The sequence below is a fragment of the Grammomys surdaster genome, unplaced genomic scaffold (assembly GCF_004785775.1).
Source record: "Grammomys surdaster isolate TR1022 unplaced genomic scaffold, NIH_TR_1.0 126109, whole genome shotgun sequence".
Taxonomy (NCBI): domain Eukaryota; kingdom Metazoa; phylum Chordata; class Mammalia; order Rodentia; family Muridae; genus Grammomys; species Grammomys surdaster.
The window spans coordinates 4,874,765-4,901,830 of record NW_021620917.1 but is presented as its reverse complement, the minus strand read 5'-3'; the positions used below and the strand labels follow the sequence as shown (position 1 = coordinate 4,901,830).

The 27,066-nt window shown below is 49.9% G+C and overlaps 1 protein-coding gene across 1 annotated transcript in view; it reads left to right on the top strand.

Moving 5' to 3' along the window:
* Positions 1 to 27,066, top strand: part of LOC114611363 (kinesin-like protein KIF19) — a 45,870-nt gene that overhangs the window by 7,543 nt on the left and 11,261 nt on the right. The window contains exons 3-13 of the mRNA XM_028756019.1: positions 2,892 to 3,002; positions 6,822 to 6,909; positions 8,029 to 8,165; positions 8,903 to 9,028; positions 10,925 to 11,119; positions 13,210 to 13,362; positions 13,899 to 14,021; positions 16,076 to 16,226; positions 18,756 to 18,930; positions 20,074 to 20,248; positions 22,793 to 23,063. Coding sequence (XP_028611852.1) covers positions 2,892 to 3,002; positions 6,822 to 6,909; positions 8,029 to 8,165; positions 8,903 to 9,028; positions 10,925 to 11,119; positions 13,210 to 13,362; positions 13,899 to 14,021; positions 16,076 to 16,226; positions 18,756 to 18,930; positions 20,074 to 20,248; positions 22,793 to 23,063 — 1,705 coding nt within the window. The remainder of the gene's footprint in view (positions 1 to 2,891; positions 3,003 to 6,821; positions 6,910 to 8,028; positions 8,166 to 8,902; positions 9,029 to 10,924; positions 11,120 to 13,209; positions 13,363 to 13,898; positions 14,022 to 16,075; positions 16,227 to 18,755; positions 18,931 to 20,073; positions 20,249 to 22,792; positions 23,064 to 27,066) is intronic.

The window sequence follows — 27,066 nt, the reverse complement described above, 5'->3', positions numbered from 1 at the left end:
TTGTTTCTGAAGACCTTGCTTGTAGCCAGCAAAACTAGCCTTGCACCACAGCCCTCACCAAGATGCTGGAAAGACTATTATATTATTATTATTATTATTATTAGTGGTGGTGGAGGTGTGATGTATATAGGCTTGCATGCCATAGCATGACATGAACAACTCAGCGGACTCAGTGCTCTCCCTCCATCTTTACAGGTAGTATTACTTGCTTGTCTGCTGCTGTGATAAGACACCATGACCAAGGCAACTTGAAAAGCTTAGTTGGGTTTCTGATTCCAAAGAGATAAGAGTCTGTCTGGGTCAGAGTTTCTATTTTGATCATGTGATAAAACATGATCCAAAGCAACCTGGGGAGGAAAGGGTTAATTCAGCTTACACTTCCACAGCGCTGTTCATCACTGAAGGAAGTTGGGACAGGAACTCAAACCAGCCAGGAACCTGGAGGCAGGAGCTCATGCAGAGGCTGTGGAGGGGTGTTGTTTACTGTTTCGCTCAGCCTGCTTTCTTACATCACCCAGGACCACTAACCCAGGGGCTGGCCCTTCCCACAACGGGCTGGGCCCTCCTCACTCAGTCACTAGTTAAGAACATGGCCTACTGGCTTGTCTACATCCCATCTTTTTCTTTTTTCTTCAATCGAGGTCCCCTCCTCTTAGATGACTTTAGCTTGAGTCACGTTGACATAAAACTAGCCAGGACAGAGTCCATGTGACGGAGTCACAGCAATGGAGCTGGAAGCTGAGAGCTCACAAACTGCAAACAGGAAGTAGAGAGAATGTTGGCAAGGGTGCATGGCTTTTAAACCTCCAAGCCAGACCCCGGGGACATACTTCTTCCAGCAAGGCCACACTTCCTAATCCTTCCCAAACAGCAGCACCAACTGGGGGACCGTGTATTCAAATATCTGAGACTATGCAGAACAGTTCACTCAAACTATCACCCATGGGTCCTGGGGCTATCTCTCAGGCCAGCAAACTTGCATCGTAAGCGCCTTTACCTGCTGAGCCGTTTCAGTGGCCCCAGCTGAAGTGCTGAAAAGGGTCTCTCCGTTCTAAGATTCTTCTCGGTGGCTAAGATTTCTTTTATATAGAATCTGCAAATAAGGATAATGTTCATTAATTTTCATTATAACAACAAAATTTTCTTTTGAGGCCAAAATGATAGCTCTGCAAGGAAAGGTGCTTGCATGCAAGCGTGATGATCTGAGTTCAAATCCCTAGCTCCCACAGGAGTACAGGAGGGACCTAACTCCCAAAAGTTGTCTCCATCATGGCATGCACACCCCTACCCTTGCACATCAGTGACTCACAACTCTAAAGTCCCCTCCTGGCCCGCCCTGTTGTTCAGAGGATTCTAGCTAGAGACTTATTTAAGTCCTCCTGCAGCCCTGTCCTGGCCACTGTGACACAGTGCATCCCCAGGAGGAGAGAAAGCAAAGAGAATCAGGTTATGTCACTGAGCAAGTGCTGGCCAGAAGCCAGGAGAAGCCCTGGCAGAGCCTGGCCTCCCAGAACTGCAGTTTCCAAAGCTAAGAACATAGGAAGGGCAAGTGGTGGTCATGTGACAGGACCCTTAGCATGACCCAGCTCCGGCTCCACTTCCTCAGTTTCTCTCCTGTGCCCAGCCCCATGTCTCCAGCAGCCAGGTCACACTTGGCCTCTACCCATTTCCCTGCCCCCTGTTGTCCCTGGGGTAGACTCCTTTAATCCCTTTGCCCCCAAGGATCATAACTGGCTTACCTGATAATAATGTATATGGGGACCGAGGGGCCCTGGGGACAGCCAGGCTCTCAGAGAAATGGAGCATGTGGGTGGAGGCTTTGGGACAGACTCTTTACCTCCCCTGTCCTGTGAGGCGAATGCAGTTAAAGTGGCCAGCACTCTACAGTTTCCACAGCCTCCTCTCTGAGGCATTAGTTCATAAGCTGGCCAGAGCGGGTGTAGTGTGGCATGCTGGAAGGCTGTTGAAGCATGCCAGGCTGCTGTCCCTCCTTGTGAGCTTGGGGCTGTCTGCAGCCATTCAGGGGAGTGTGGAGCCCTCTGGCTTGGGGGGAGGGTTGTACAGTCATGCCTTGGGTGAATGACATCATCAGGTGACACTGTCTCCCAGTGAGGGAGTGAGACAGGGTAAGGTGCTCACTACGGAAGCATAAGAACCTGAGGTTAGCCAGGTAGTGATGGCGCACTCCTTTAATCCCAGCACTTGGGAGGCAGAGGCAGGCGGATTTCTGAGTTCGAGGCCAGCCTGGTCTACAGAGTGAGTTCCAGGACAGCCAGGGCTACACAGGGAAACCCTGTCTCTAAAAAACAAAAAGCAACAAACAAACAAACAAACAAACAAAAAAGAACCTGAGGTTAAATCCTCAGAACCCACTCAAAAGCCAGATGCAGCCTAGTGAGCCTTTAACTCCAGAACTAGAGGACAGAGTTCTGGAAGAGCCCAGGAGCTCACAGGCCAGCTAGTCTAGCTGAAATGGTGAGCTCCAGGCTCAGGGAGAGGTCCTGTCTCAATAAATGGAACTGTAAATGAGAAAGACATCCTGAGGCCTACAGTGATGGTGCACATCTTAAACCAGGCACTTGGGAGGCAGAGGCAGGCAGATCTCTGAGTTCGAGGCCAGCCTGGTCTACAGAGTGAGCTTCAGGTTAGTCAGAGCTACAGAGTAAGACCCCATCTCAAAAAACACAAAAACATTCTGACCTTAACTTCTGCATATGAACATGCACAAAGAAAGAGGCAGAGAGGGGGAGAGAGGGAGGGAGAAAAAAAGAACATACAAACTTACAACCATTCCTGGCCCTGGCCCTTGCTTCTGGATAAGACCACAGGTCTGGGATTCTTACCAGGGTCTGACTAGCTCTCTTCTAACCCCTTTGTCTTACTGTGTCCAGGTGGTTGTGCTCATGGACCCAGGCGAAGACCCAGAGGACACTCTGCGTGCACACCGGTCCCGGGAGCGGACCTTTATATTTGACACCGTGTTTGACCAGCATGCATCTCAGGTGCATAGCACCCCCTCTGCCTCTAATTCCAGGAACACCCTGGGCCCAGGCGCTTGGATGTCTCATGTCTGCCCTCCTCAGGCTCTCCCTGAGAAGCAAAGGAGGTTGTAGGGAGAAAACCCACTCCAGGGATCAAGCAAATGTGGTCCTCCTGTGGACAGCGGTCACCAGGTTCCACTGCCTGCTCTGGGGGCCTTCTCTTGAGTTTGTTCACCTGTTCCTTCACTGCACATGCTATAGGGACACAAGGGCTGCAGGGCAGGGGAAAACTGAGCACACATGTACTGCTCATCGTAACACGGGTGGCCAGCAAGACCATCCCCAAGGGACATGGAGGCTGAGAGCTGTCATGAAGATAGGCAGGGGTCTAGCAAGAAGAGCCTGGAGCACGTGCATCTCACAGACAGGGAGTGCCAAGGAGCTCACCCAGCGCGGCCCAGCGCTCTGTCCGGACCAGGCGTTGGTCTCTTTCTCATACATCACGTATGTCACTGTCACTGTCTGTAAGGACAGAAGGAGGTACCACCTGCAACCTAACCTCACAGAGGGTAGCAGTGAAGGTAGGATTTGAAGAAAGGACCCAGAAATGGAATATCACAGCATCAGGCTAGCAGCGTTTTGGGGAGACTCTGGACCCAAGTTCAAGCTGGGATGCTATGTATTCCTGTCCTACTGTTGGAGGGAAGGTCAGCTGCCCTGTGTTCAATACCAGAGTTCTTGTGTCTTCGGTTTTTGTTGTTGTTGGTGGTGGTTTGTTTGTTTTTGTCTTTTATTTATTTATTTTTTTACACTCCAGATTTTATTCCCCTTCCCTCCACAAACCTCCTCCCTGCCCCTTGACAATATGAGGATGTCCCCACCCCCCCACCCCCACCCCCACCCCCACCCAACCAGACCTCTAAACTCCCTGGGGCCTCCAGTCTCTTGTATCTTTGGTTTTTTTTAAGATTTAGAAATGTATGTATGTATGTATGTATGTATGTATGTATGTATGTATGTATGTATATATCTATGTATCTATGTATGTATGTGTGTGTGTATGTATTCATTCATTTGTTTGCTTATATTTATTTAGTTTTTTTCAAGTCAGGATTTCTCTGTGTAGCCCTGGCTGTCCTGGCACTCACTCTGTAGACCAGGCTGGCCTCAAACTCAGAGATCTACCTGTCTCTGCCTCCCAAGTGCTGGGATTAAAGGCACGCGCCACAAGATTTTTCCAAGTGCTTTTTGTATTTATTTATTTATTTATTTATTTATTTATTTATTTATTTATCGAGACAGGGTTTCTCTGTGTAGCTGAGAACTGGCTGTCCTGGAACTTACGCTGTAGATCTGACTGGCCTCGAACTCAGAGATGCACCTGCCTTTTTTTTTTTAAGATTAAAAAAATGTTTTACGTGTATGAGTGTTTGACTGTATATATACATATGTACTATATGCATGCCATGGTACTTACAGAGGCTAAAAGAGGGTGTCAGCTTCCCTGGAGCTGGAGTTATAGACAGTTGTGAGTCACTGTATAGGTGCTGAATACTGAACTCAGACCCGCTGTAGGGGCAGCCATTGCTCTTAACCATTGAGCCACCCACCCTCTTCCTCCCTCCCTCCCTCCCTCCCTCCCTCCCTCCTTCCTCCCTCCCTCCCTCCCTCCCTTTCTTCCTTCCTTCCTTCCTTTTTCCCCAACAGAGTCTCATTATGTAGCCCAGGCTGGCTTTGGCTTCACTCTGTAGACCAGGTTGGCACAAACTCACTTTATAACTTGGAATGGTCTTTAACTCCCATTCTCTGCTTCACACCCCCCCCCCCCCCGGCAGGGTACAGGCGTGCCACTGCGCATGTGCACCGCCCTGCCTGGAAGTCCTTTTGCTTCTAAGAGGCCTGTCTCCAGGCATGTGAACTATCTCCTAACTATCAGTTGCTGCAGGACATGCCACTCCTACACCAAGTGGCTACACTGCCACTGTCCATGGCCCTGTGAGGGGCACTTGTATTAAGAGGCTGTGGTCCTCAGAGGCTCTGTTGAGCCGCATGTCCCTGGTTATGCCTCCTGATCCCCGCCTGGTCCTCACTGGGTTCTGACATTGAACTGAGGCATTCTGGAGCTGCCAGCTGGGCCTTCTCCCTAGGACACTGGCTTCAATCAGCATGCAATCCTCAGAGCTTTAGCAGGCTCAATGGGAGCCCCTGGCAAACGAGGCACAGCCTCATGTTTCTCTGCTAGCTGTTTAGACCCCAAGGGTGATTCACGTTAGGGGTAGGGGCATAGATCCAACATCTCAGTTAAGTAGCTAAGTGTCCAGGGCCATTCTCCAAAAGCCTAGCCTAGCATGCTAGGCTGCTTCCTGTGTCTGCCACCGGGACAGCATCTCAGTAAGGCTGCTTAACACAGAATGGCCTGCTGGGGACACTGGTTAATTATTATTTGTTTATTTTTATTTTTGTAGACAGGGTCTTATTATGTATTCTTGGCTGTCCTGGGACTTTATATGTAGACCCAGCTGGCCTTGAACTCACAGAGATATGCCTGCCTCCCAAGGGCTGGGATTAAAGGCCTATGCTACCAGGCCCATCTGGTCACATTTGACACTACCACCGTTGCCCTCAGTGCAGGACTAAGCCATCACTGTAAAGCAGAGTGGCTTCCCAGCTACCTTGAGCAGAGATCATGATGGCATTCCCCAGAGGGACCTGGTTACTGATAGTCATCAGCAAGCCACTTCATGCTGAGTGTCACACTCAAGGCTCCAGTGTTCCTCCCAAGCCTCATGGCATCCTTACAGAATGCTCAGATGTGTTTCCTCCCCCTAGCTGGATACGGAGACATGTACCTGTGACCCCAGCCATCAGGAGGCAGAGGCAAGACATAAGGAGTTTAAGGTCATTCTCAGCTACATAGCAAGTTGTGGCTAGCCTGGACTACATGGGGCCCTGTTTATACATACACAGAGACACACAGACATAGATACACACAGACCCACACAGACACACACATACACACGCTTCCTGTTCTACATATGAGGCATTTGTCTGTGGTCACACAACATACAGAAGAGCCCAAATTCAGACTAGCCTGTGCCTATCTGAAGCCACAGAGAAAAGACAGGTTGGATTTGTGGCTTTCAATGCAGCTTGGGGAAGCCATGAGCAGTCAGGGATGCACCAGAGTGGACACCCAGGGGGTGCAGCAGAAGGGGCTGCTGGTGGTCCAGACAGACGAGCCTGTGCCTCCTCACCAGCCCCAGGTGTCTGTCCTTGGACTCTCCTGTGGGTGGAGCTCATGGCCTGTACGCCCCTTGCTGGACATCGATCCTTTCTTTCACAAGGTTCCGCTCCTCAGACCGTGAAAAGTGGCCCTGAAGATGCCGTGAGCATCTAAGCCCCATCCTCGGTCTTTCAGGTCCTGCAGAAGCGTTGGAAATGGCTTAGCATGTGTCAGGCCTCCATCGGGAAAACTCCCTAATTCTTGTTTGTTTATGATACGTACTCTCACTTTATAGCCCTCGCTGTCCTGGAACTCGCTATGTAGACCAGGCTGGCCACAGACTCACAGAGATCCACCTGTCTCTGCTTCCCAAGGGTTGCTCCCTGTCTTCTCTGTTTTTGCTGGTTCATTTTGGTTTTGTTATTGTTTTTTTTTTTTTTTCAAGAAAGGGTTCCTCTAATGTAGCTCTGGCCGACCAGGAGCTCACTATTTAAACCAAGCTGGCCTCACAGAGACCCAACTGCCTCTGTCTCCTGAGTGCTGTCATTTCTAAGCAGTAGGTCCCCTAACTCTGGCTGGGCTGTTTCCTAATTATCTGTCCTCTTGTCTGTCTGCAGGAAACTGTGTACCATGCCACCATCCAGCATTTAGTGGAAGGCGTCATCTCTGGATACAACGCGACAGTTTTTGCCTATGGCCCCTCAGGTACTGGGTTGGGTATTATCCAAGATTATTTTAAGTGTGTGCCACCATGCCTGGCTTATGCCATGCTGGAGATGGAACCCAGGGATTTGTGTATGCTGGGTGAGCATGCTACCAACTCATTTGCACACCCACCCTTACACACGGACATTTATGTATTTGTATATTTTTGGGCCTCATGCACTCTAGCACTGAGCTACACCCCCGGCTTCCTTAGAAGCCCCAGGGACCTATTCACTGGGCTTTGTCATCCACAGCCTGAAAGGTGTCACAGAACAGAGTCTCAGAAATGAGATAGCTGCCCCAGACCACACAGCCATCAGGGGTGATTCGACCTCGCCTGTGTTTTCCTGCACAGGGGACAGGGGGTGGGGGGCACCAATTCCTTCTCGGAGGTTGTGTGTAAAACTCAATCAGTGTTTGCAAACAGGTGGCACGGCGCAGGCTTGTCTGTCACCTTAGTTCTTTGAGAAACTAAGGCAGGAAGCTTACAAGTTCCATGCCAGCCTAGGGTATATAATGAGAGTTTGTCTCAAAATAAGAAAAGGACAGGAGCCGAGCAGCAGTGGCGCACGCCTTTAATCCCAGCACTTGGGAGGCAGAGACAGGCGGATTTCTGAGTTCGAGGCCAGCCTGGTCTACAGAGTGAGTTCCAGGACAGCCAGGGCTACACAGAGAAACCCTGTCTTGAAAAAACCAAAAAGAAAAAAAAAAGAAAGAAAGAAAGAAAGGAAGGAAGGAAGGAAGGAAGGAAGGAAGGAAGGAAGGAAGGAAGAGGAGAACAGGAAAGGAAAGGAAAGAAAAGGAATGGAAAGGAAAGGGAGGGGCAAGAATCTAGCTGAGACATAAGTGCTTGCCTTGTCCCGGGTCTACACAGTGAAGCCAGTTCTCTTCTTCCTGAGTGGGGACTGGAGCCCTGTCTCTGTAGGGGGATGCGGCTGCTTCATTCAGTCATCCATCAGTGATGTGCCAGGCTTAAGGGGAAGGAGGAGCCCATGCTCTCCTTCTTGTGGGCAAACAGGGTTGGGACCCATGAGATCCCCTTAGAGAGAGCACCCACCCCAAACATGCAGTGTGCCATGCCTCTTCCTGCATAGCATATTTGAGCCTGCCCTCCCGCAGGTGCTGGGAAGACTCACACCATGCTGGGCATGGATGCAGAGCCTGGCATCTACCTTCAGACCCTCACTGACCTCTTCCAGGCCATCGAGGAAACCCAGGACAACATGGAATATAGTGTGTCTATGTCTTACCTGGAGGTGAGCCAGCTCTCCTGCCTCAGTTGCATCAACTGCAGAATGGGTACAACACCAATCGCCTGTGTAGAAATTATTCTCAGGGTGTGAGCTCTCCAGCAGCTCAGGCTTCCAATTGGTTCTTTTCACTATATTTTAGAGGAGTGGAAAGCTAGCTCAGCAGTTAGGAGCTTTGGCTGCTTTCCCAGAGGACCTTGGTTCAAGTCCCAGTACCCACATGGCAGCTCACAACTGTAACTCTAGTTCTAGGGGATCTGACGCCCTCTTCTGGCCTCTGAAGGCACTGCATGCAAGTGAAGCACACACATAGATGCTGGCAAAACACCCACACTAATAAAATAATTTAAAAATTATTTAAGCTAGACATAGTACTGCACACCTTTAATCCCAGCACTCAGGAGGCAGAAGCAGGAGGAGCTCTGAGTTCCAGGACAGCCGGGGCTATACAGAGAAACCATGTCTCAAAAAAACCAAGAAAAAAGTTTTTCTATGTGTTTAGGTGAGTTTTGCTCTGCATTGTGTCTGTGTACCATGTGTGTGACTGTAGGTAGCTACAGAGACCAGAAGAGTTAGAGCCTCTGAAATGGAGTTACAGATTGTTATAATCTACTATGTGGGTGCTGGGAATTAAACCCCCATCCTTTGCAAGAGTGGCCAGTGCTCTTAACCCCTGAGCCATCTCTCTGGTCCTTTCTTTACGATTCTCTGCTATTTTGTCCCAACCTTTCTGCTCTGTTCAGATTTATAACGAGATGATCCGCGACCTCCTGAACCCGTCCTCTGGGTTTCTGGAGCTGAGAGAAGATTCTAGAGGCAGCATCCAGATCGCAGGCATCACGGAAGTATCCACCTCAAATGCTCAAGAGGTGAGGGTCCCAGCCTGGCCCACACAGCCCTTCTTGTTCAAGCTTGCAAAACAGAGAGCAGAGGGCGGGTCCAAGCTGAGCTGTTTATCAGCATCTGGACTTGATCTGAGATCTCAGGTCTCTGCGGTCAGCTATCCCTCCTTGCCAGTGCTCCGGGCAGACATCACCTATCGATCCTACATGCTGCCCTCAGCCTCCAGGTGCAGACTGGGACCCTTCCCAGCACACTCCACTAGGTGAGGATAGCCCACCTGAGCTGGCTCGGCTTAACATCCACTGGCCAACCTGTGACTGCTCCTCTACAAGGGTAGGCAGCAAACGTCCCTGCACTGTCTCTTCTCCTCTCCTCTCCTCTCCCTCCCCCTCCCCTTCCTTCCCCTTCCTCTGCCCTTCTCTGTCTTTTTTTGAGACAGGGTCTCTTTATGTAGTCCTGGCTGGCTTGGAACTTGCTATTAGAACAGGCTGGCTTTGAACTCATGACCTCTGCCTCCTGGGGAATTAATGGAGTTTACCATCTTATAGTTTTGTTTTGAGACAGAGTTTCTCTGTCCTGGAACTCACTCTGGAGACCAGGCTGGCCTCAGAATTTATAAATCCACCTGCCTCGGTGTGTGCCACCGCCACCAGGTGCTTTCTCCCTTTTAAAGACAGGGCCTCATTGTGTAGCCCTAGCTGGCCTAGAGATCAGTATGTAGACCAGGCTGGTTTTACCTGCCTGTGCATAGTGTGTGTGTGTGTGTGTGTGTGTGTGTGTGTGTGTGTTCATGCATCTGCATCTGCACACACACATACACACATGGAGGTCAGAGGACAATTTCTTTAAGAAGATGTATTTTTATTTTATGTGGATGGGTGTTTTACCTGCATGTGTATTATCTACGTACCACGTGCGTGACCTGCCTACGGAGGCCTGGAGTTGTAGGTAGTTGTGAGCTGTCTAGGTTCCCAGCACTGGGATTGCAAACACATGCCTACACTTAGAGCAATCCTCCTGCCTCAGCCTCCCAACGGTTAGGATGACAGATAAGTGCTGCCATGGCCTGAATGACAGTGAGCCTCCCTCCCCATCTCCTGCCTCATACACACTGTGTGTCCTAGCCTGGGGCCCTACACAGCAGGCGCTCAGCAGAGGTTTGCTGCTGCAGATCTGTGGCTGCCCCCATGGTAGCAGGGTTCACGCCCACTGCCAACCCCAACACATCTACAGCTGCCTGGAGCTGGGACCTGGAAAGGGTCAGCGGCTGCTCTAGGCTCTGTGGAAAAGGGGTGAGCTGGCCGGGTGAGGAACGTAGCCCAGTTGGTCCTTGTCTAGTATGCACGAGTCCGTAGGTTCCAGTCCCCAGTACTGCATAAACTGGGCATGGTGGCACACATCTAAAATCCTAGCATTCAGGAGTGGGAGGCAGGACGACCAGAAATTCAAGGTCGTCCCTGGTTAGTTTGAGTTAGCCTGGATGTTGTCAGATTTTGTCTTTGAAAAAGGGGTGGGGGCAGCTGTGGTGCATGCCTTTAATCCCAGCACTCAGGAGGAAGAGGCAGGCCAATCTCTGTGAGTTCAAGGGCAGCCTGGTCTACAAAGTGAGTTCTAGGACAGGCATGACTACACGAGTAAACCTTGTCTAAAAAAAGAAAAAAAAAGAAAAAAGAAAAGGAAAAAAAGAGATAGGTAATTTGTTAGTAATGTCTGTCACAGGTAGGGAAGGGCAGATGGGGTACACACCAATAATCTTTAGTTCCACTAGTTGATTAATTACTTTATGTCCCAAACCAGAAACTAGAAATCGTTGCTACGAGTCCCAGCCCCAGAGCCTCCCTTCCCCGTTTCCTTGGGTCATTCTGGAATGGATGTGTGGCTACTCCAGTCTGTGACTTGCCTTCCTCTCGCTCTGTCCGCAGATCATGCAGCTGCTCACCAAAGGCAACCGGCAGCGCACACAGGAGCCCACAGCAACCAACAAGACTTCATCCCGCTCCCACGCAGTGCTACAGGTCACTGTGCACCAGAGAAGCCGAGGAGGAGACCTGGCAGAGGAGGTGCGCCTGGGGAGGCTCTTCATGGTGGACCTGGCGGGCTCGGAGCGTGCGGCCCAGGTATAGCCCCTCTGACGTGCATCCACTTTCAGATGTCACTACTACCTTTCACTTGGGGTTGGTCTGTCATTCTCAGCCTAAGTGGGGCCTCGTCTGTCCTTGTTCAGCTGTACTTCAGCACCCGGAAGAGGTGGCTGAGTGTTGAGGTAATCCTGCAAGCATTTAGTAAGGAGGGCAGGGAGCCAACACTTTCAGAGGTGTCCCCTTGTGGCTAGAGGCTAGTTTTGGACCTACTGAAGGTGTCCTGCTTGCTGCATGGGCTGATTCTGGGCCTTGGGTGACGCTGGCCTCAGATGTGTCTGCTGGCTTCTGCACACGTTTTCACTAGCTCCCTTAGCTCCTGCCGTAGAGCAGCCACCATGGCCAGCTGCCTGCTTGTGTCCAGACACATGGGCCGCAGTGACAGGTGTGACTTTCCAGAGCTTGCATATATATGTTGAGATGACATATATAATCAGACAGCAATACGCAGAGGCCGGAGTTTTCAGAGTCTTCAGAGGCTGTGGCAGGGGCTCAGCGAAGACAGGCAGCCAGCCTACTGTGGGCAGGTAGGTAGGTGCCTGGGGACCACAGCAGAAAGGTGACATTGCTAGGCCCCTTCCCACTTGTGGGTCCCTTGCTTTTGCTGCCCTGCTTCTGGGATGCTCCCCTGTGGCCCAGGTATTCCTTCAGACCAGGGACCCAGCTCAGGGCTGTGCTACAGACAGAGTTGATTTAGACCTCGTCAGACCCAGCAAGTGGCATTGCCCTGCTCCGCTAGTACACACTCCAGGCAGTGAAGTGTGTAGTCCCCATAGCCCGTAGCCATCCATGGCCCATTCAAGCTTGGTAAAGTGTCTGCTTTACAGTACAGACTTGGAGACCAGGGTAGTGGTTCAGGCCTGTCATCCCAGTGCTTGAGAGGTTGGGGCATAAGTTTCCGGCTGGCACAGGTGACATAGCAGGACTCCATTTAAAAACAAAAACAGGAGCTGGGGATGTAGCTCACTGGTAGAGCACTCGCCTAGCACACATGAAGCCTTGGGTTCCACTGAATAGAACAAGAACGGTAGTACATGTATATAATCCCAGCACTCCAGAGGTGGAGGTAGGAGAATCAGAAGTTCGAGGCCATCCTCAGCTACATAGTGAGCCAGCAACGTTAGATCCAATTTGAACTTTAAACCCGGGGAGGTCTGGCTCTAAACTCTTTTCCCTTGTGGTCTGTCTTCTGGTTTGCCTAGTGTTCACTTTCTTCTCTTGTTCATTTGCTTATCCTTCATGGCCTGGCCCTGCCCTCAGAGCACCAAGTGCTAAAGCCGGCAGAGCCCGATCAGCCAGAGCATCCTCTCTTGTTTCATGTATGTAGGTGTTTTACCTGCATCTGTGTCCGTGTACCAGTTGTGTGCCTGGTGCAGTAGAGGCCGGAAGAGGCCGTCTGATACTCTGGAACTAGAATTTCAGATGGTTGTGAGCCACCACATGGACGCTGGCCTCAGATGTGTCTGCTGGCTTCTACACACGTTTTCATTAGCTCCTTTAGCTCCTGCAGTTGAGCAGCCACCGTGGCCAGCTGTCTGCAGGTGTCTAGACACATGGCCCACAGTGACAGGTGTGGCTTTCCAGAGCTTGCATCCATCCCATGGGGCAGCAACCAAACAAGCCTGGTCATGTGTGGAGGCAGGAGACTGCCCAAGAGTCTGTGAGTTAGAGGAAATACTTGGGGTGGCATTGGGGAGAGCAGGTACCGGGACTGTGGACTCTGAGAGAGCCATTGGGGGACCTGGAGGTATATGGTAAGTCTCAGGATGGAGGCCCGGTACTTCCTAGACAAAGCCCACTCGCATTTTGTTATAAGCAGTGTGATCTGTTTATTTCCGTTATTTGTTTCCATGTCAATCAGCTCTATGGGAATGGTTGCTTAATACTCCACTAGTGATGTTCTGTCAAGGGGTCTTCCTTCAGTTCTTAGGACTTAGGACCTCAGTATCAGGGCAGGCAGTGCCATTCCCCACCACGTTGGACATCAGTCCTCTCCCTGGGGATGGGGAAGGGAGGGTATCAGTAGGAAGGAGCTCAGTCCCTGCTCAGCCTGGCCTCTCCCTGCTCAGACTCAGAACCGGGGCAAGAGGATGAAGGAGGGTGCACATATCAACCGCTCGCTGCTGGCCCTGGGCAACTGCATCAATGCCCTCAGCGAGAAGGGCGGAAGCCGCACTCAGTACGTGAACTTCCGTGACAGCAAGCTCACACGCCTGCTGAAGGTAGGACCCCAGCTGGAGTTGGGAAGGGTTACCACAGCTGGCAGTATCTTCTGAGAATCAACTGTCAGCACAGAGGCTCAGGGTGTCAGTCTGTAGAAGCTGTGTGTGGCCACTGCCTGACTCCCTGTCACCCTTCTGGGTACAGTCCATCCTCACCCTCATGCCCCTAGTAACAGGGAGCTCACTCCTTCCCAAGGCTGCCAATCCTGTCATGGGTAGCTATATATAACCTGTGAAAACTTCTTTAAGCTGAGCTGGATGCTGCTGAAATAAACGAATCACCAAGCAGTAAGGAAATGTCCCTATACCTGTTCTCTGGGTCTGACCCGTTCTCATCAAAGCAACAGTTAGTGGGGAGCCGGAGTAGATTCCACCTTATCCTGAGGGTCTCCTTCTCAGGCGGTGACCCCACTCTGGTTCCCAGTATCAACTGCCCTTCCCGGATCTCTGGTGGTGCTGGGGGAGGGCTGGGGCCACTGGTTGGGTGGGGAACATGTGGCTCCCAGCAGCCCAGTTCTGTGGTCCTCACCGAGCAGGATGCCCTGGGAGGCAACAGCCGCACGGTCATGATCGCTCACATCAGTCCGGCCAGCACCAGCTTTGAGGAGTCAAGAACCACACTGCTGTACGCCTACAGGGCGAAGAACATCAAGACAAGGGTGAGCCGGTGGGAAGGTGGTCCGAGGTGTCCTGAGACCCACATTCCTTAAAGAAGCCAGGTGTGGCGACATGTGTCTGTGACACTTGTGCTGGTCAGCCAACCGAGGCGTTGAGAGCCTCTACCTCAGAACAGGGTGAGCTGGGCCTCATGGTGCAGGTCGCATGCTGGAGGCAGAGGCAAGTGGATCATTGTGAGTTCAAGGTTAGACTGATCTACAGTAAGAAGATTCAGGCCAGCCAGGGATTCATGGAAAGACCCTGCCTCAAAATTAATTCATTAATTAAGATGTAAAAACAAGGTAGACGGTGCCTGAAAAAAAACTGGCACCCGAAGTTGATTTCTGATCTCTATATGCGCGAGAACATACATGTACATCCATGTGAACATGGATCTCCCCCTCACACGCAATCAATGGTAGCAAGTTACTGGTGGGAAGATTTCTTAAAGAAAGACCTGATAAATTATTTTGAAATCTTTTATTATAGTGAGATATACATGGACTAGGGCTGGCGAGTTGACTCGGTGGTTAAGAGCATTGGCTGCTCATCCTGAAATCTTGAGTTCAATTCCCACCACCCACATGGTGGCTGACAACCGTCTGTAATGGGATCTGATGTCATCTTCTGTCTGACGCTTTCTTCTGTCACGCACGCATACATGCAAATAGGGTGCCCACTTAAGTAAATAAATACGTCTTTGAAAAGCTATACATGGAACAAAGATTTTCATTTAGTAATTCCTTTATTCCATCTTCATTTAGTGTATACACACGTGTGCATAGATGCATGCCACGGCAAGCACGTGGCGGTCAGGGAACAAACAACATGCACAACATGTGGGAGTCAGTCTTCTTCCACCAGCAGCTCTGGGTCAGCAGGTTTGGTGGCAATCACTTTTTTTTTTTTTTTTTTTTTGGTTTTTTTTTTTTTGGTTTTTCAAGACAGGGTTTCTCTGTGTAGCCCTGGCTGTCCTAGAACTCACTCTGTAGACCAGGCTGACCTCAAACTCAGAAATCCACCTGCCTCTGCCTCCCAAGTGCTGGGATTAAAGGAGTGCGCCACCACCGCCCGGCTATGTGGCAATCACTTTTACCCTCCAAGCCACCCAAATTCCGTTCTAATCACCTGAGTCCAAGGCATAGCAGCCTTGGTATAGCCATAGTGTGCGGTTCTCAGAGCCATTACTCAGCAGCAGAACTTACATGCCTCAACAAACCCAAATTCTGTCTCCATTAAATACGGACTCCTGCCTCTCACCAGGGCCTGCCTCTACCACGCTGGGTTTTTTTTGTTTGTTTGTTTGTTTTGGGGGGGGTTGCTTCTAAGAATCTGATTCCTCTGGAGGCTGCATAGAGACCACCCACACAGGATATTTCTTTTGTGTCTGGTTGGATGCACGGAGCCTCCTGTTCTCAAAGCTTCCCTGTGCTGTAACAGGTGTCCTTTTTGAAGATGAATAGTGCTGACATGTGTCTAACCTGCCCTCTGCCCCCACCACAGGCCACACGCATCCCAGGATGTGGCCTAACACTTTCGGAGACAGCAACAACACTGGATGCCCCATCCCTGTGTTCTCATTTCATTTCTGTTGCTGGGATAAAATACCCTGACACAAGCAATTTAGAGCAAGGGGGTGGGTCTCATTTTGACTCACAGTTCCCCGTTATAGTCCGTTGTTGTGGGAAAACCAAGGCAAAGGGAGATTAAATGTATGCATTCTCGCTTGCTTGCTGGCTTGCTTGCTTGCTTGCTATGCTCAGTTTCTCCATTCTTATATAGTTCAGGACACCCCCCCCCAACCTAGGGAATGGTACCGCCCATTCTGAGTACCATCAATTAACTTAATTAAGACAATTCCCCACAGACATGCCCATAGCCCAGCCCAGTGTACACAATCCCTCTTTGAGGGTCTCTTCCCAGGGTGATTATAAGTTGTGTCCAGTTGACAAACCTAATGACCCCTGATAGTCTTGAAGTACCTGTCACCTCTCAAGTCTGTCCTTCAGGACACTTCTTGCCATGCCTGACCTTGGGCACTTGTCCTCACCGTCAGGTCAAGCGCAACCTGCTGAACGTCTCCTACCGAATTGCGCAGTACACTGATGTCATTTCTGACCTTCGCGGGGAAATCGAGCACCTCAAGTCAAAGATTGAGAAGCAGGAGAAGGAGAAGAAAAGTGACCCCGGCGTTCTGGATATCCAAGGTAGTGCTAAGTGCAGGCCCTGGGCCTGTAACTCTAGCAGGCCCCGATGCCTCCGTACCCTCTCCTCCCTAGAGCTCCATGCCCAACATCCAGGTTCCATGGGCCCATTGCTGCTCCTGGCCCAAGGCCTGGCCTGGACCACTCTGATTCACACACACACACACACACACACACACACACACAGTGTGATACACTCACAGTGAGCTCACGGCCCTGCCCAGGGTTTTGTTCTTGTTTCCCTCGGGGTCTCAAGCTGGCTCCAATGACTTGGCTTCAATATGGAAACTAAACTATCTAATGTTTTTGTTTTTGAGACGGGGGTTCACTGTGTAATCATGGATGGTCTGCATCCACTGTGTAGACCAGGCTGGCTTTGAACCCACAGAAACCCTCCTGCTTCTGCCTCCTGAGTGCTGGAGTTAAAGGTCTGTGCCCCCCACATCTGGCTCTTAACTTTTAATTGACTTTAATTTTTTAAAAAAATATTTATTTATTTTATGTCTATGAGTACACTGTCGCTGTCTTCAGACACACACCATTAGAGGGCATCTGATCCCATTACAGATGGTTGTGAGCCACCATGTGGTTGCTGGGAATTGAACTCAGGACCTCTCGAAGAGCAGTCAGTGCTCTTAACCGCTGAGCCATCTCTCCAGCCAACTTTAATTTGTTTTAATTTATTTTATGTATATGGATATTCTGTCTGCGTGTATGTCTGTACCCCACATGTGCGCAATACCTGAGGAGGCCAGAAGAGGGCGAAAGATTCCTAGGACTAGAGTGATAGATAGTTGTGAGCCCCTGTGTGTGTTGGAAGTCAAACCTGGTTCCTCTGAAGAAAAGCCAGAGCTCTGAAATATTAAGACTTCTCTCCCATCTCCAGTCTTTTTCGAGACGGGGTCTCACTCTAGACTTGGAATTTAGCACTTGGACTATGCTGGCAGCCAGTGTGCCCTAGGGATCCACCTGTCTGCCCCTCCCATGTTCCAGTGCTAGATTGTAGATGGGTGCTACCATACCTGGCTTTATGTGGGTTCGAGGGACTGAATTCAGGTTACAGAGAGCTTCAGGCCAGCCAGGGAGCTCCCTCCCCCTCTCTCCCTGTCTCCCTTTCCCTCTCTTTGTCTCCCTCTTCCTCTCTCCCCCTGCCTCTCTCTCTCTAAGAACAACAACAACAACAACAACAACAAAAAGATAAAACTTGCAAAAATAGACTCTAGAGACATCTGTGTGGATCTGGGAGGTGACCCGGTCACTGTGAAGGCATGAGAACCTCTTAGGATTCTCAACACTAACATAAAAGCCAGGCACAGCAGGACAGTTGTGGTGGCGCACACCTTTAATTCCAACACTCGGGAGGCAGAGGCAGGCAGATTTCTGTGTGCTTGAGGGCAGCCTGGTCTACAGAGTGAGTTCCAGGACAGCCAGGGCTACACAGAGAAACACACAGACCGCATCAACGTGTACACAGACTATACACCCATAACCTTCCACCCCCAAAGGACATAAGCACCAAAGTCAAGTCCATAGGCATGTGCACACATTCTTTGGTTTATGAAGATAAGTTTTGCCATAATTTACAAAGGACTTCTAAAACCAATAAAAATAAGCAAGTAGCCCAATGATTAAGAGTCGGCAGGATGCTTAATAGACAGTTTACAGAGGAATTGATTCTATTTTCATTTTATTTATTATTTATTTGTGGTGTGTGTGTGTGTGTGTGTGTAGGTCATAGGACAAGTTCCAGGAATCAGTTCACTCCTTCCACCACGTGGGTTTGGGGGATTGAACTCAGGTATTGAACTCAGGTTGTGGGGCTTGGCTGTAGGCACCTTTACCTACTGAGCCATCTTGTCGGTCATGCAAAATTCTTAGTGATGCCAAACAGATGAGAAATCTCTAATACTTTAGGAAGCATGAATGTAAGCCAAAATCACTTCTTGGACTAATTAAAAGGATAACGCTGGGGGATTTGAGATGTGTATTAAGTGGGTAGCATATCAATTGGACAAGACTGAAGGCCTTTCAAAGAGAAGTGAGACCATTATGTACGCCCATCTCCTGTACTCCATTTCCTCATCTATGCTCCACCCATCCAGCTACTCACCCATGTGTCCTTCCTCCATCCATCTATCCACCCACCTACCTGTCCATCCATGCACTCACCCGCATAAATCCATCATCTATTCATCCACTCACACATCCATTTATCCACCCACCCATCCCCCCATCCCCCATCCATCCATCCATCCATCTGTCTACACATCCATCCATCCATCTACACACCCATCTGTCCTCACAAAAGTCTATCCATTTATCAACCTATACACCAACAATTACTTTCCTATCTATCCATCCACCCATCTCTACATCTCACCCAGACACCAGCCCTTCCCATCCTCTCTCTATCCTCCATCCATCCACACATGCCCACGGCCCCATGGCCATCTTGCTGGGTGAGCATGGAGTTCATGCCTACATGACTGCCAGTGCTCCTAGTTGAGCCATCCCTCTCCCCGCCCCCCGTAGTCACAATCCCCCATGATGCAGAGGAGGACAGTCGCCTACAGATGAACAAGATCCGGGCACAGCTTATCGGGGCTTTCAGGGAGCAGATGGAGATGCGACGCAGCCTGGTGGAGCTGGAGAATACCAACATTGAGCTGCACATAGATATGTCTCGCCACCTACTGACCATTGCAGAGTGAGTATCCTGCTGCTGGGCACAGCACACCCTGGAAGGGAAGGGAAGCCAAGAAACAAAGGAGGCCACTGGTTGCTACCATCTGCCCGTCCCCAAGAAGGCAGGTGCCCTGTCTCTATTCCTCTCCTGTCATGACACTGTTGGTGAGCTGGGTCAAGCGTGAGACACTTCCAGATCCCTTGGACCTCTTATGGCTGAAGTCCAGAGCTAACCCAGGGGCTCAGTAAATATTATCACAATCTTTTCCCCGCTGTCCACTTACCCCTCTGCGTCCCTGATCTGAAGGGAGAGTGATCCTGTGCAGGGACTAGCTGGGGTGCACCTGGAGGTGAAAGGGGCATCAGTAATTATCATACTGGGACAGCAGGTGTCCCTCTGAAGTCCTGGAAAAACCTGGATACAGGTCATTCACTTAGGGGTGACTTCAGACAGCACTGTCACTCAAAACCTGGCTTTCCTTCACCCTTTCTCTTGCTTCTCCCACAATTCCCTTCTTCCCCTCCCCTCCTCTCCTCCCCTCTTCACTTTCTCTTCCTTTCTCCTTCACTTCACCCTCTTTGCCTGGAACAACGTCTTGCTGTATAACTCAGCTGAGCTAGCCTCAAACTTGTGATCTTCCTGCTTTAGCCTCCTGAGCGCTGGGATGACAAGTGTTTGTCAGCACACTTTGTCATCCTCATTGTCATCGCCATCTTTCTTCTCTCCCTTCGACTACACAAAAATCACAGTGCTCACACCAGAGCTATTGTAAACGTTAGCAACACACTCACAGCGTCTTACCCTTCCTGGCCAGGTGTCTGCTCGCTGAGGCTTCCCCAGTTTTCCTTTCCTGCCCAGTTTCCATGGATCTTATTTAGGCTCAATATGGTCCCCTTGCTGGTGGAGCCCAGCTACTCCTCCTAGTGTCCCTGGTCACACAGCTGTCCCCCGAGGACAGCAAGGGTCAGAGAGGCACATTTCCTTAAGAGGTAGCCATGGCTGACTCTGGCAGGGAATCTATGTGGGAAGAGCATGAAGGAGACCCGATTCCTCCCTTTCGTTATTTTGTGCCTGTGAGGAGGCTTGCAGGCCTGGAGCGTTCTGGGTGCGTGAGACTCTCAGCTCAGGCACAATTGACCCCTGAAACCTGTGTCCTGGCCACAGCTGGGAGCGGGAAAAGACCCACCACCATGCGAACATGGACAGTGGCGAGAAGTACAAGGAGCCAGTGGATGCTGACGGAGAGGAAGTCGAGGCTTCTGAGCCCTCAGAGGTGGCTCTGGCCAGAGAGGAGGTGAACCTGCTCTTGACTGAACAGCAGAAAACAGCAGCCCTCAAGGTGAGGGAGAGGGGCGCAGCATTCAGTCACAGGAACGGCGTTTGATTATCTGAGCCAGGCAGCTCTCTGAGACACTGTCCAGGGCTGAGACAGTTGATAGAGGTTTGCTTACAAGCACAAGGTCCAGGGTTCCATCTGCCGCCACAGGTCACGGTGCCAGACACCTGTAGCACTTGGGAAGTAGAGACGGGAAGATCAGAAGCCCAAGGTCATCCTTGGTCAGCCTGGATGCTTGAGGCACTGTCTTTGGGCAGGGAAGAGCTGATTCTATGTGAGCTATTTGTACAATAGCTGGCTAGCGAGGTAACTCAGTTTAGGAAACTTACAGAAGGATTGCTTGAAGAAGCTTTGGGGAACAGGCAGTGATGGCAGGGAGTGGCTCCTTAGCTAAACGTTGCAGGGTGTGTCTGCAGGAATCGGGAGAAGTGTCCAGCAATGTCAGGTTGTTAAAAGCAGGAGGCCTTTAGTTCTCTTAAAGGCTATGTAACCAAAGCAAGCGGCCCTTCATGTTGTCACATCTGCCCTCAGCAGTGGGAGCTCCTATCACCTCACTTCAAATGAGTGATTAGCTTTTGTACAACTTCGTTTGTTTTTATTTTGTTTTCCAAGATAGGGTTTGTCTAGCTCTGGCTGTCCTGGGACTCACTCTGTAGACCAGGCTGGCCTTGAACTCAGAATCTGCCATTCCACACCACACTGCCCCACGCAGGAGTACTGGGGCGGTTCAGGAGCCAGGAGAAGCGAGTAGTAAAGGGGGCCAAGAGCCCCATTGTGGTTTCTGCAGGAAGGAGCAGATGGGCTGTGTAGACAAGCTTATCATTAGCTTGCGTTTCTGAGGTGATATGAAGTTAACAGTTGGCCCCAAACTGGAACAGCCCCAGCAGCTCCTGACTTACTCAGAGGCTGCAGATGTGGCTCAGCTGGTAGAGCTCTGGTCTAGCCGGCACAGCGCCCCAGGTTCCATCTCCAGCGGTGATGCACACGTGTAATCCCAGCACTCTGGAGGCAGGAGAGTCGGAGGTTCAAGGCCACCCTCAGCTACATAGTGAGTTTAAGGCCAGCCTAGGCTATGTGAGACTCTGGCTAAAAAGGAGGGCGAGATGGGGAGAAAGACTGATCCGAGTTCAGCTTGAGGAGTGAGAAGAGTTTACTCGAGGTTCCTGAGCGTGCGCTACTCAGATGGCCACATTTTCGATAAAGTTGCCAACCCTGCCTACCAAGCTCCTACTTTCTTTTCTTTAGAAAATACTTATTTTTTAAAAATTTTTATTTATATGTCTATATGTATGTGGGGGGGGAGGGAGGTACATACGCATGTAAGTGCTAGTTTCTGAGGAGACCAGAAGAGGGCATCAGATCCCCCAGAGCTAGAGTTCCAGGTAGTTGTGAGTCAGCAGGTATGACTACAGAGGACAGAACTCACATCCTCTGAAAGGGCAGTGTGTGCTCTTAACTGCTGGCCCATCCCTCCAGCCCCAAATCTCCTGTATTATATGGCTCTGAGATTATAGCAGAATTCCTGCACACTTGGGTGCACCCTGTCAAAGCAGCAGAGGTGACCATAGGTTCAGACAGCACACTGCACAGAGCCAGCTCTAGGAAGGTTCTGTGTTTATACTCTACCCTTGCCCCTACCAGGGATTCTGCTGGTCTAAGGGAAACACCAGCCATCCACAGGAAGGGTGGCTTGTCTTGCTGTAGGTTGGCACACAGAACAGCCAGACATCTGCTTGTTGAAGGATGAGGCCATTCAGACTAGGATTCAAAGTACATTCATTGTTCTGTTTGGCACTGCGAGTTCTAATGCCCCAGTGCTGTCCCTGGGTACCTGGCACTAGCTCGGGGCGATTAGGGCGCTGAGTGGTAGCTGTGAGCTGTGGGCTCTACCCCTGAGGAGTGGGCTCTACCCCTGAGGAGTGGGCTCTGCACAGTTAGGTTTGCACTTGAAAGACAAACTCTTGGGTGAGTTGCTTGCTGTATCCAGAAGCTGGCTTGGTCCCTCCAGGGTCAGCAAGGTTCCATACATAGATGGGTGAAAACGGCAGGCTTCTGAAGGCCGAAGATGTGGCTAGTCCTGGGGATGGAGCTAAGTTACTTTTCCTGTTGCTGGGATAAAATGCCTGACAAAGCAACTTAAAGGTTTGTTTTTGCTCACAGTCTAAGGATGCACAGTCCATCATGGTGGGAAAGGCATGGCAGTGGGAGGTGAGACAGTCGGTTACATTGTATCCACAGTCAGGAAGCAGAGAGAGATGGATGCTGGGGCTCAACCCACTTTCTCTATTTCATTCAGTACAGAAGGGGTGGCCCATGTGTAAGGTGGCTTTTCCCACTTCAACTAACCTAATCAGCATAATCTCTCGTGGGCATGGCCAGAGGCTACCTAGTGTGCATTATTGCTCACTTGTGTCTTCTAGGTAATTCTAGGTCCTGTCAAACGGACCTCATCAGTATTAGGCTTATTGCTAGGGCTGGTTGCTCCATGTCTCGTGAGAATGACTAACTGGTGTCAGTGATGACCCTGACTCTCCTTGTCCTTCCCAGGCTGGGCTAGAGCAGCGCCTGGCCCATGCCAAGCAGAAGGCCTCACAGATGGAGCAGTTGCTGCCCCGGCAGGTGACCAGTGAGGACCAGCGGGAGGTCCTGCAGCTGCTGTGCAGGGCTCACGAGCTGGAAGTGGAGAACACGGAGCTCCAGGCCGACAACCTATGCCGCAAGAGCCTGCTGTGCCAGAAGGACTTCGTGATCCAGCGCTACCACCAGCACCGGCTGCTGTGTGAACAGCTCATCCAGGGGCAGCGGCAGCTGATGCAGGGTGAGGCCAGCTCCACGGACGTGTAGGGTCAAGAGATTCTGCAGCCTAGGAAGAGAAACCTCAGGGTGAGGGCTGGGGAAATGGCTCAGACAGCAAAGTGTTTGTTATACAAGTGTGAGGACCCACGTTCGAGCCTACGATCTCATTAAAAAGTTGAGCATGGTGGTACATGCTTGTTGTCTCGTGGATGGCCAGGTGGGAAGTTCCAGGCTAAGTTCCACAAAAGGCAGATGGTGTTGAAGACTCCCCAGAACCAAAAATAGACTTGGGTACGACATGACCCCAAAGACACTCCTGAGACCAGCTTGCTGCAATAACATAAGTCAGGTTCTTTTTAATATATGAAGCTTCGAGTCGAAACATGTCTCACATAGGAGACAGAAGAATCGACCCTGAGATCTAACAGCTTAGGGTTTTTAAAGGTAAAGGCTGGGGGAGGAAAGGGGTTGTGGCACAGTCACACACAATTGGCTGTTTCAAACATCTGTAATGTGTGTAAACGGATCTCACGAGAACTGTCCCTGGTTTCTGTGGCCTTGGGACCCAGTGTGAATTTTATCTGAGCCAGTTCACCACCTGACAGAATTTAATTAGCAAGTCCTTGGGCCCTTAGGTGGGAGTTTTTCCAGAGAAGGCTAAAACTTCACAGGAACAGATGGGTGTTTCAATAATGTTCTCGTTCTTAAGGAATTTACCCTTGGGCACTTTCCCTATCTTCCACAGCCGGTGGATCTTTGGAGCACTCAATTGACCTTTGTTTCCCTGCATCTTCTGTGACGGCCTTGGGTTAACAAGTTAGCTGACTTATTTTTAACTATTTGTATTAGTGAATTGAGGCTTTCTGTTATACTATTTAACTAACTTAAAAAATACCTTTTCAGTGTCTGAGGGGCGATGTCCGAGGTTATCCTCTGACTGGTGTCTGAGGAACGATGCCTGAGGTTATCCTCTGACTGGTGCCTGAGGGGCGATGCCCGAGGTTATCCTCTGACTGGTGTCTGAGGAGCGATGCCCGAGGTTATCCTCTGACTGGTGTCTGAGGAGCGATGCCCGAGGTTATCCTCTGACTGGTGCCTGAGGAACGATGCCGAGGTTATCCTCTGACTGGTGCCTGAGGAATGATACCGAGGTTATCCTCTGACTGGTGTCTGAGGAGCGATGCCCGAGGTTATCCTCTGACTGCTACCCACATGTAGGCATGCATACACACAAAAACAGGAGATGGAAGGGCTTAGGGACACAGCTCATTGTTAGAGAACATACCTAGCAAACTTAAAGCCCAGGGTTCAGTTCCCAGCACAATAGATAAAAAACCAAAACTCTGTCTGAAAACATAGGACAGTCCCAACTCCCCAAGCACAAACACCAGCCTGCTTATTGTGGCCGGCTCCCTGCGCACACTCATTCCTCCCACCCTCCATCTCTTCTTTAATCTCCTCTTCCTTCCCAGGATGCATTGTTTAACTCAGGCTGTCTTCAAACTCTCCCACTTCAGCCTCCTCAGGGTCTAGGCCTGGACTTTTTGTGTGTTTCTGTAGGTGTTTTGAGACAGAGTCTCACTATGTAGACCAGGCTGGCCTGGGACTCATGTAGACCAGGCTGGCTTTTTTAAAAAAATATTTATTCATTTATTTTATGTATATGAGTACACTGTAGCTATCTTCAGACACACCAGAAAAAAGCATCAGATCCCATTACAGATGGTTGTGAGCCACCATGTGGTTGCTGGGAATTGAACTCAGGCCCTCTGGAAGAGCAGTCAATGCTCTTAGTCACTGAGCCATCTCTCCAGCCCTGAGGCTGGCTTTAAAGACACAGAGAACTGCCTGTCTCTTTTCTTCTGAATGCTGGAGTTAAAGGTGTGCACCACCTTGCCCAGCCCTTTCTTCAGTTCTTAAACATATTTTATTTATTTTGCATGTGTGTGTGTGCACACGTGTGTGTTTGTATTTGTGACGTGTGCATGTGGGTGCATGTGTGGTGATGAGAAGGCTATATCCAAGTGACTTCTTGTACCTCATACCGCCTTGTTTTTGTGAGACGCGATCTTGTACTGAACACGGTGCTCACTGAGCAGGTGAAGCAAGCCCCAGGGACCCTCCTGTCCCTGTCTCTGTCTAGATTTAAAGTCACACACTGCCACCATGATCTTCTTTTTCCAGCCCTTTCTTTCTCTCTGAGATTGGGTCTCAGGCTGTCCCTGATACACAGTCCCCTGGTCTCAGGTCCCTCTCAAGGGCAGGGGAGCCTAGTCATCTTCCTGACTGTGATTTTACCTGGGTGGGATGGTTCCTGTGAACACAATCATACACTATATGACCTTTGGTGTCTGACTTCCTTCCTTCACTTACTATAACCCGTTTTAGGCTCATTCGTCCTACAGCAGACACCACAATGCCATTCGTTTTTGTAGCTGAGTCACAGTCCATCTCATGGACAGCCTGCATCTATAAACTCACCTGTTGGTGATGTTCCCACCTGGGGCTGTTAGGAACAACACTTTGGAGAACATTCATGTTTAACTTTTCTCCCCTTCCTTCCTTCTTTCCTTCCTTCCTTCCTTCCTTTCCTTCTCTCTTTCTTTCTCTCTTTCTTTCGCTCCCTCTTTCTTTCTTTCTTTCTTTCACTCCCTCCCTCTTTCTTTCTTTTGCTTGCTTTCTCTCTCTCTCTCTCTTTCTTTCTTTCTTTCTTTCTTTCTTTCTTTCTTTCTTCCTTCCTTCCTTCCTTCCTTCCTTCCTTCCTTCTTCCTTCCTTCCTTTCTTCTTCCTTCCTTTCCTTCTTCCTTTCCTTCTCTCTTTCTTTCTCTCTTTCTTTCCCTCCCTCTTTCTTTCTTTCTTTCTTTCTTTCTTTCTTTCTTTCTTTCTTTCTTTCTTTTGCTTGCTTCCTTCCTTCCTTCCTTCCTTCCTTCCTTCCTTCCTTCCTTTTGGTTTCTCTATATTTTCTTGGCTTTTCTGGAACTTTCTCTGTAGACCAGGCAGGCCTCAAACTCAGAGATCTGTCTGCCTCTGCATCCTGAGCCCTGGGACTAAAGCTCTGCACCGCCTGGCTGTATGTAGTTTTGTGCACTACACTTTTTTTTTTTTTGCAGTTCTTTTGGGTATACTTTCCAAAAGTTGGAATTTTACTTTTAGTTAAAATTTTATTTATACTTTAGAATCATTATCAGTCTTTTCTCCCCACCCCTCTTTTCTTCCTTTCCTGTTTTAGTGATCCTGGAGATAGAAACCAGGGCATCACCTGTGCCCGGGCATCACCTGTGCCAGGCAAACGCTTGCCATGCCCAGCCCAATACTATTGTGTTATGACTGAAAGTGATATTTCAGCAGAAATAGAAACACAGTTTTAAGCTTCAGCTGAGGCGTGGCTTGCTCAACAGTAGGGTTTGCTTAGCATGTTCGACATTCTGGGCTTACCAAGTGTAGTGGTGTATGCATTTAATCCCAGGAGTCAGGAAGCAGAGGCCCATGGATCAAGGCCACCCTTGATACATAGTGAGTTCTGAGCCAGCCAGGGCTGTACAGCGAGACTCTACCCACTAATTCCTCAGAGGATCCTGAACTCTGTCTTTAATATCTCACACACAAAAATATCACAGTAAATTCAAATAGGGCTTGGGAGTCCCAGGACGGCCAGGGCTACACAGAGAAATCCTGTCTCAAAAAAACCACATACATATATGCATAAATTCACATATACATACATTCACATATACACGTATACATACAATACACATACACATGTACATATGCATATTTATCATAGGGCCGGGGGTGCAAATCAGTTGGCACATTGCTTGACCAACATTCACGAGACTCTGGGTTCCATTCCCAGCACTGTATAAACCTGATGGCTCACATCTGTGATCCCAGCACTTGGCAGGTACACATAGGAAGATCGGAGGTTCAAGGTTATCCTTAGCTACCTAGTGAGTTCAAGGCCAGCCTGAACAACATGAGACCCTGACTCAAAAAATGAGTCAAAATGGGTGGAAATTTAAAAGACG